The sequence below is a fragment of the Octodon degus genome, unplaced genomic scaffold, assembly GCF_000260255.1.
Source record: "Octodon degus isolate 3935 unplaced genomic scaffold, OctDeg1.0 scaffold00127, whole genome shotgun sequence".
In the NCBI taxonomy this organism is placed as follows: Eukaryota; Metazoa; Chordata; class Mammalia; order Rodentia; family Octodontidae; genus Octodon; species Octodon degus.
In genome coordinates this window covers 5,926,064-5,935,394 of record NW_004524703.1, presented here as the reverse complement: position 1 = coordinate 5,935,394, position 9,331 = coordinate 5,926,064, and the positions used below count along the sequence as shown (strand labels likewise).

General features: G+C 43.2%; 1 protein-coding gene across 5 annotated transcripts in view; it reads right to left on the bottom strand.

Annotated features, from left to right (window-relative positions):
* The window catches only part of Lgals8 (galectin 8), a 19,361-nt gene extending 15,678 nt beyond the window's left edge, over positions 1–3,683 (bottom strand). The window contains exons 1-3 of one of the 5 annotated variants that reach the window (XM_023700882.1): positions 3,530–3,683; positions 2,851–2,895; positions 1,756–1,908 (exon numbers count right to left, since the gene is read on the bottom strand). In XM_023700882.1, the coding sequence (XP_023556650.1) occupies positions 1,756–1,797 (42 nt within the window). In that variant the 5' untranslated portion in view covers positions 1,798–1,908; positions 2,851–2,895; positions 3,530–3,683. The remainder of the gene's footprint in view (positions 1–1,755; positions 1,909–2,850; positions 2,896–3,529) is intronic. The other 4 variants (XM_004640840.2, XM_023700884.1, XM_004640841.2 and 1 more) reach the window with 4 other exon arrangements.
* Positions 3,684–9,331: the final 5,648 nt, after the last annotated feature.

Sequence of the window (9,331 nt, the reverse complement as noted above, 5' to 3'; positions counted from 1 at the left end):
GAGAAGACACTCTCTCAGGCTTTCACAGAGAGCACATTGGCCAGGCAATGGCCGTGGCTCATCCACATGGCTGCACCGCCACATCTCACAGCAGCGTCCAGGAAGACGGCAGCATTTCCTGGTCTCCGCAGCGACACTTCTCTGCACTCTCCCTCCTTAAGGAAGCCAACTTATTTTTGTTCCAACTCTGAAGTCAAGGGTGCTGACCCCAGACATCAGAGGAAGCACCACATGCTAGAATCAAGACATGCAGGGCTTTCAGTCTATAAATTTTTTTTCTAACATTTAATTCTTTAAGATTTTTTATTTATTTATTTAGTATGGGATCTTAATACACAGCTCAGACATGTAGTGAGACTCCCAGCGCTGGGATTACAGGGGTGCACCACCACACCTGATTTCGGCGGCAGGCTCAGCACTGGGCTGGCATGGCACTGGGCAGGCACTGCACGTGGTACCAAGGATGGAACCTAGGTCCTTGTGCTTGCCAGGCAGGCGCTTAGACCCCTGAACTATCTCCCCAACCTTTCCTAACACTTAAGTAAGGTATCTTTCCTTACAAAGAGCAGGAGTGGGCAGTGTAACCTGGACATTCCATTCCCTTTGCTCTCCAGCTTAAGCCAAAGTGACATACTTCACTCTCCCTTGGAAGGTATCCTGATTTGGTTTCTTAATCTGAAAAACAATCATTCTACAATCATGACATTTTTTTAAAACTATACCAGTATTATGCAGAAAATCATTTAAAATACTTCACTGGTGTCAAATAGAGTACGGCTTCCTTTTAAAACCTATTACTCCAGCACTGACTTGATATGACGGTTGTACCTCATCCCCCTCTCCTTTGTTTTTTCTTTTTCTTTTTTTTTTTTTCTTTTTGAGGTAGTCTTACTATGTAGCCCAGGCTGACCTCAAACTCTCCATCTTCCTACTTGGTTACACCTTGTTCTTACACAATGACATTAAAATATAGAGAAAAGGTATTATAGCTATAAAATAATTAATAAAAGTCTGAGCCCACACACTAACAAGACTAGCCTAGGGCCTTATTCACAAAATTCTTGCCAGCCTTAATGACCAAGTCTCCCACAGGGTTTACCATAAAAGCAGTTGCCCTACCTCAAACCTAAATGCAGCTTGAGATGGAACCAGACATTTCCAAATTCCATCACCAAATAAAACTAAAACAAACTCCTTACTGCCCAGGACAGTCATTCGCATTTCCAGCAATTACAGTCACTCAGGAGATCTTGGACCTGCCCAAGCTGGACAAGACTCTTACTTCTCATGCTCCAGCCCACCACTGGTGCTGAATATTTCTAGCTCGAGTACTAAGAAGTATATGAAATGTAGAGAGAAAAGCTGAAATGTTAAGTTCTCACAGACAGTTCTAATTTTAAAAAGAAAGTAAAAACTTGTAGAGTAAGAAATCTATTTTCCTTTCAAAATGATGTTGTACAGCAGAGCCCCCTCGCTACCACTACCAAAACCTGGCATTCCTTCTATGCACGCCACTTTTTCTGTTTTAACTCTGTTATCACCACATATTGTTATTGTGCCTCTTTCTCCTCCAGGGGACAAGAGCAACATCTATTTTCAGGCAGCATCCAACACAGTCCCTAGTATACAGCAGGTACTTTACAAATATTCATTGAATTTTATTCTTGCCCAATCACCCAATGGATAGTCACTATTCAATTAAATTTACTCTTAATCTAGTCATAGAGGTAAAATGATTTTACAGAAATCAGTTACCGGGTTATGGATGACATTTTGCAGGTTGTTTAAAGACAACATAATTCTTTTCCAATTTAATGTGGACTTTGTTGATAGGAATCTCTCTTCAGTGAATAAGATTTTAACTGTGTTTCATTTAAAGGTTATCCAGCTTGCAACTGAAGTACTCCCCTGTGTAAAATCAAAATGAAAACCATGCATTATTTTTCTTCATAATTTTTGTTTAAATTATGTTGACAAATAATAGAATGTTATTACAAAGATCTAACCCACATTCTTACTAGTTTTCACTCATATAGTAAATAATTTTGGAGTATGAGAGCAGAAAATATTATAAAAACACATCAGTAGAAGATCTCTAACACAGGATTATTGTTGAAAATACTATATACTAGGCTAGGAGTACAGCTCAGTGGTGAGTATGTGCTTAACATTCCGGAATCTTAGGTTCGCACACAAAATCTAAAATAAAATGATGACAAATACTAATTGAACAGTCCTGTACAGCTATCAGAAGTACTCATTTAATATTGCATGTCTGTAAAATGAGTCTAATAACAGTCTTCACATGATGAGTATGTTGGGTTTGTTCTAATGAGCCAAAATAGTAGAACAGAGCTTACTTTGTGTTGACGATATTAATAGAGGGGCTTGCTCTTCCTCCTCCAAATAAATCAAAGGGGAGAAAATCCAATCCTTTGGATAATAATAAAATACTACTTTCTTTGCTGCTAAAAGGGGGAAGGGAATACATCAAACATTCCTTTTTTTTTTTTTTTTTTTTTGCGGAACCGGGGATTGAACTCAGGTCCTTGCGCTTGCCAGGGAAGCGCTTATTCCACTGAGCCATCTCCCCAGCCCCACCAAACACATTTTTAAAGATAAAAATTCCCAGAACACTACATTAATTAGCTTAGGGAAGACTTCACTCTACGCAGCAGTAAAAGAGAAATGAAACTGGAGCTTCCTTTATCTTACTTCCGGCAATCCTCTCAAGCTGCATAGCAATGTGCATTAACCAGATCTATTATTTTTTCTTTATTGGTGGAAAAAAAAAATGCACCCTCTCGGTTTACCACCTAAATGTAACCCCAGTCTATCCCACTAACTCACGTGTTAATCAAAGCCTCAATAATTTTCGTTCAGCGCGGTGAAATTCTGGAAACAGAAACAAGAGCAAAAAGAATGGAATACTGGGCTGCCATGGCCACATTCATAATTTATAACGTCTCGACCAGACGGGTCCAGTTTAAGTCCTGTGGGATCCCGCAGTCCGCCCCCGAGGCACCCAGACGGATCTAGCTGTCACAGCACTTGGTTTCCCAAGCGCTCATCGTCTGGGCCGTAGTCACCGGGACTTCGGGGCTTGCTGGGGGACGCTCCGCACTGCGGTCGTGACTCAGCGCCTTAAGCCAGGCGCTCAGAGTCCCCGAGAGCAACAGAAGTCCGTCCGTCCCTGGAAAGGCCTGCAAGAAACTGGTCCCGTCCTCCGTTTGGCAATCAGGGCTAGGAGCGAGCGGTAGAGAGCCGCCGGGGAATGGGAGCGGGAGGACGAGCAGCGGGGAGACCCCCCAACCTTCTGCGGGCGGGCTGTCCAGGGAGCCCCACGACCCCCGGCGCCCTCGCTTTCCTGGCCCCGTCGGCAGTCTCCGCCTCCCCGCCGCCAGGCAGGACGCCTGAACTCCTGGTCCCATTCACCACACATCCCGATCCCTCCTCGGCCGGCACGGCCACCAGGGCAGTCACTCGCCCCTGGCCACTGCCGCCACCGAGGCCTGCGTCGCCGACTCACCCGGGGCTGAGGTTGCGGGAGCTGTTCGTCCGCGAGAAGTGCGGGTCCGGCTCCGGGTCCGGCTCCGGGTCCCTGGCGCCTACGGGAAGCACAGGAAGTCAATTCCCGCCCATTTCCGATTTCGCGCTCCCTGGACCCGCTGGCGGCCGCGGCTGGACCTAGAGCGCCGTCGTGGCTGCGTGCGGCCCTCGGGGCGGGGCGCTGCGCGCCGCCAGGGTCAGCGTCCCGCACAGCCTCCGACCGGCCGGCCTCCTGTGGGATGAGCAGAGAGGGGCGCAGCGAGGGCGCACACTCCGCCCAGTGGCGGGGAAGGGCTGGGAAGGACTGCAAGGAAAAGGCAGTGCGCTCCGCGGCAGGCGCCCTCCGCCCGCCGGTCGTCCCGGCCTCTGCGCTGTGGCAGCGACGACTCCCCGGGGCCCGCCCGAACCGGCGGCGGCCGGGTTTTCATTGTTCGCGTCCTAGTCTGCTTAGGATCAGAGTCCACAGCGCCGCGCGAGGCGACCCGACCGCCACGTGGCGGCTCCGCTTCGCCGACGCCCACCCGAGCCCGGGGAAAGTGGGTTCAGCACAGCCAGACCCTCCCGACCCCAGGACCCCTGTCCGGTTACTGAGAGCCGGACTGGCGGCCGCTGGGTTCCTAAATCGCCAGTTCTCTCGTGTGCTTGGAGTTTTCTAAGTTGGATACTGCCTTAGGAAACAATTTAAACTATATGACACGATTTTGAACAAATTAGATGCTCAACTCCCAACTTTTCATTAAGTTATCGCCACATTTGGCCGATAGTTTGATCCATTAGTTGTAAAAACAGAGAAATACAAATAAAGGCACATGGGCTTCTTTCAGTGGCTGGTGTGCTGTGTTATTTCGTAAAAGGGACACCAAGAGTTACTACTTGTTTTACCTTTATATTCAACCTTGTTTTGAAAGTCATGTTTTGGTGTCAACACAATGGGCTTTCTCCTCTTTGGCTTTTATTTCTATTTTTTATATAAATTGAATATCAGTATATTCATGTTTTTATCCATTATAGCTTCCTTATTCTCTTTATCCATTTTCTAAATTTGACTCATTCTTCAAGATCTAGTTGAGTAGCTGAACTTAACCCTTGATACACACTGCCTTGGACTGTGTGTTCTATCTATTCCACTGGATTGTAATTTTTTTTTTTTTTTTTTTTTTGGTGCGATACTGGGGATTGAATTCAGGACCCTGTGCTTGCCAGGCAAGCACTATATTCTACTGAGCTATCTCCCTGGCCCTGGATTGTAAATTGATGAAAGGAACCAGCCTTACACAATCTATGAGGTCTACTGGAATGTGTTGCATGAAATACTAGGCTGATAGGTTATTGGTAAAGTGAAGAGCTATTGAATGTCTTTGCAATTTTGCCTGCTTTTACCTAGGTCTTCTTTTGCAATGTCAAAATAAGTTGAAATAAATACATATGAGTGCTGTCAGCATTCCAAAGTGGAAGAGACAGCTAATGCAAAGTTCTTAAGGTTCTTGGAAGTGAGAGTATATTCAAGAAACTAAAGCCATCAATATAGTAGATGAAGGAAAATGGTAAGTTATGGGAATGTATAAGGTCACCTAGGATAGTTGGGAAAAAAGACCTAGGACAGAGCCCTGTGGAGATAAAGAGCCAATAAAGAAGAAAAAAGCAACAGTAAAAAAGACTAGGAAGGTGCAGCCATGGCTACCTGTTGAGAGTGATGTCACAAAAGCCAAGAAAAGGGCAAGAGCCACGCTGCAGCAACTAGAGGTTGTTGGGGACTAACTGAAGGGAATGGGAAAATATAGGGCAAGGAAGTGGGAGAGATAATGACCATAAATACTTCAGAAATTTTTGCTGTGAAGTCAGAGCACTGTAGCTAAGGAAGATGTGGAGTAAAGAGATTTTTAGTTTTCTTGTTTTTGTTTCAAAGAGAAATACTGGTGGCTTTTAGTCTTTTTAAAAAGCCACAATAAGAATATCTACATTTGTGACTTGTTATTTAAAATTATAAAAACAAAAATTTCACAAAACATTGTTATGTGTAAAACAATCTAGTTTTCATTTTTTAAAAAATGTTGTTCATGATCCACAGACATGTTTATAAGGCCCACCCATGAGCTGTAGCCTAAAATTTGAAAACTACTTCCATAGTGCAGTGGCTCATGGTGGCTTGTGAGAGGCAAATTTGCACATCTCTTACATATTGATATCTTGAAATTAGCTGCTGCAAGTTAGAATGCAGTTCTTTTAAGAACTGAGTTTTAATGTTTACCGACACACCGCTGACTGTACTCATGTGGGCAACCTGTGGAGAGGAGAAGCTGACGGTGAGACAGGCAAGAGGATGGGTACAGAGGTGAGGTTTGAGATGACTCTGCCTATAAAAAAAGGAATAAAAGTTACAAATATCAATTCAGAACAACAGCATAATGTGACCAATGATGTGCCATAATTGCTTTAGAGTTCCAAAGATAAAAGGACCACTTCCAGTTGTTTGTTTGAGACAGGGTCTCTATTCTAGGCCAGCTTTGAATTCACTGAGTAACCCAGGCCGGCCTTGAATTTGCAATGATCCTCTTATTTTAGCCTCTGAGTACTGGGATTACACGCATGTGCCATCTTGCCATTTCTAGTTGGATCTGTGTATTTTTCACTATCTTTACCATCCTCCTTCATTATCTATGAAGCCACAGGTATAATATATCTCAAAATCTTCATATCACAAACCATGGGGGTGCTTGTGATACAGGTAATCCCAGCATACTGGGAAGCTGATGAGACGATTGTAAATTCAATCTTAGCCTGAGCGATTTGGCAACTTAACAAGACATGGTCTCTAAATAAAATAAAAAGTGCTGGTGATGTAGTTTAGTGAGATGGCCCTGGGTTCAATCCCCTGTATGGGAGAAAAAATAAAATAAAAAAAAATACAGAAATAATGTGAAAGAAAAGTATTGTCTTACAAGCAAAGTGTGAAATTACATGTACTGCTCCAAATTTTCTAAAGTATAGGGGGGAAAAATCGCACAATTTAGAGTCCCAAATTGTAAACTGTATGTGCTCTTGCTACTTGGCAAGTTTAACTGACATCTGCCATATTTTGTCAGTGATGTAAATTATATGGTTTCAGGACAAAACACATTATGGCAGGGATTTTGCTTATTACTATGTGAGTGCTGCTTTTGGTCTTATCATAATTTTCTTAAAAAATTGGATCCTCCAAGAATTCATTAAATACTTGTGCCAGGGCTTTGAAAATATGCTCCACATTAATAATTTTGGAACACAAGTAGGTTTAGTAAAGTGCTACAAAGAACCTTAAGCAACTGCCTTGACATCTCATGTTATAAATTTAGAAGCCAGAACTCTGTAGCCCGAGGCAAAAGGGAATTTTAAAGCAAAACATTGACCATAGTAGTTACAGATTTAGGAACTCTGAGAATACAGACATACTTTCTATTTATTCTTATCAGAAAAATAAGCTCCGATTATATAGATCTTAAATAAAGCCTTCAGGAATTCATCTTTTACCAAGCCACGACACTCATGCTGCAAATAGGGTTGCCTGCTTCTTGGAAAATTTTGTGGTTGGTGCTTCCTGACTCTGCTGATTTTCCTCCCATTTCCTCCTTGAATCCTTTCACTTTGACCCAATCTCTCTCACTCTCCAGGAACACTGAACCTCTTTTTCTCCGTCATGGACACTGTACTCATTTACCTCCTATGTTCTTCAAGATCACATCCCAAATCTAGTCTTTTCCAGTGTGAGAAACTTCTAGAACTATGTCTTTGTCATAAAATGAAAGAATCTTAGTGATGAAAGAGACAGATGTTAAAAGGTGTGTAGATTAATTCAATTTAGTGGCTTAAATGATGAGGTGCTGTGCTGTTTTTAACCACTGAAAGGCTTGCCGACTGGTCATTAATACTCATTATGATCCTTGCCCCTGCAGAGTTGCTGAGATGCTTTAAAAGGCTGACCTCAGCAAGCCTATCTCAGTATTTAACCGTTTCTTGCCTAGAGCTAATCCATATCCCATTTGTATTTACACAGCTCCTTATAAAATAACTGACAAGTGGAACTGAGATTTTTCTGTGACAGGTTGGAGCAAGCAAGAAATTGAGAAATAGAAAAAGTGTTAAGTCCAAGTGCTTAATAAAATAAAACAAACAAGTATGTGTGATATGACGAACTCCCCTGCTTTTCTTGTCCAGCTCTGGCAATTCTCAACATAGCCAGTTACAGGGCCAGGGATATAGCTCAGCAGCTCAGTGCCTGCCTGGCAAGCATGAGGTCCTGAGTTTGATTCCCAGTACCCATAAAAACAGAAACAAAAAAGCGTAGCCAGCCTTATTTGGTGCACACCTTGCCTACCACTGGCTCATTTTGAAGTCTACCTCTGACTTTACTTAATCTTCAAAAACTTCAAAACTGGTTGTTACGCTTAAAGGCTAGATAAGACCTCACTTTCAGCTTTTGCCCCTAAGACTTCATAGGTGATGGGACTTCCAATTGCAACTCATCAGGCAGTACAAAATGTCTGTGGTTTCTTTTTTGTGACTTCAAAACTGCTGGGTGGTGTCTTATGTTTGCCCCGTCCATTACAAGTTTCCCAAATGTGATGAAATGATTGTAGTATCTAGCTGTTGATAGTCATTGCCATTCTAGATTATTTCATTAGGATATAAAAAATGGTGGTGTATCAATTCTATCATTTCTTCTTATACTTAGGAATAGGAACTCTAAAAGGAAATACTGTTACCTTCATCAACTCTTTGGACTTTCTGATGTGACATTTATAACAGAGAGGCAAGATAAATGTTTCCTTACGTAGGGATTTTCAGACTAGTAAGTTGTCCTAGCTTCTGCCAAATTTAACTGTTAATTTTCCATTATTGTAACACATCCCTGAGCTATACCTCCCGAAAAAGAGAAAGTTTATTTTGGCTGACAGTATTGGAAGTTTCCGTTTAAATGGGGGTGCAAGCAAATCCTGGCCCTGCATTACCTTAGGAAGAGATCCAGGCTATTCTGCTAAAAAAGGATGCTAGGAAAGGGACAGGAGTGGGAAATCTCTCACCAGTCACCAGAGATGACAGAGGCACCAAAACCAAAACCAATAGCAGGCTCATGATCAGGGGCCAAGAAGAGAGCCAAAGTGAAGAATCCCAGCAGGAAGCCAGGGGATGTCAAAGAGCCGCAGGAGGAGGCTTGGCAGCTGCCGCCTGACAGCAGAAGTGCAAGCTCATTTCTCGCAGATTGGGAGGGGTCTGAGATAGTAATTACCCAGAGCAGTGGCTGCTCTTCTACTTTTTGTTCCTTGACTGGCTGGGACACACTAATGCAAAGTCACAGGGTTGGACATGTGTTCATGTCAGGCGCAAGGACAGCCAGCTGCAGAAGGGCATGGTAGCTGAAGCTGTCCATGCTCCATGCACCAAGCTGGCTGGTGCTGTTCCTTGCTTGCCACCCCAGCAGCAAGATTTGGGTGGGCTGAGGACTGCCCTGTTCCACTTGGCTCAGTGGTACACTTGGCTCAAACCTGACTCTGCAAAAGAAGCATGAATTACCCATAACCTTCCATTCTTCTTTTTTCTATAATTCAGCTATCCATTTAGCCACTTTCAGTTGGTTTTACATTTACTTCACAAAGTTGTTTTTTTTTTTTTTTTACTCTTAGCCTGTCTTAGATTTTTTTTTTCCTGTGGGTGTGTCTACTTTTTCCCCAGTGATAAACAGAATCTATGCAACAGAAATAGTTTCACTTTAGCCTCCATTTTACTGGTGCTTTTATTCAGTCACGAG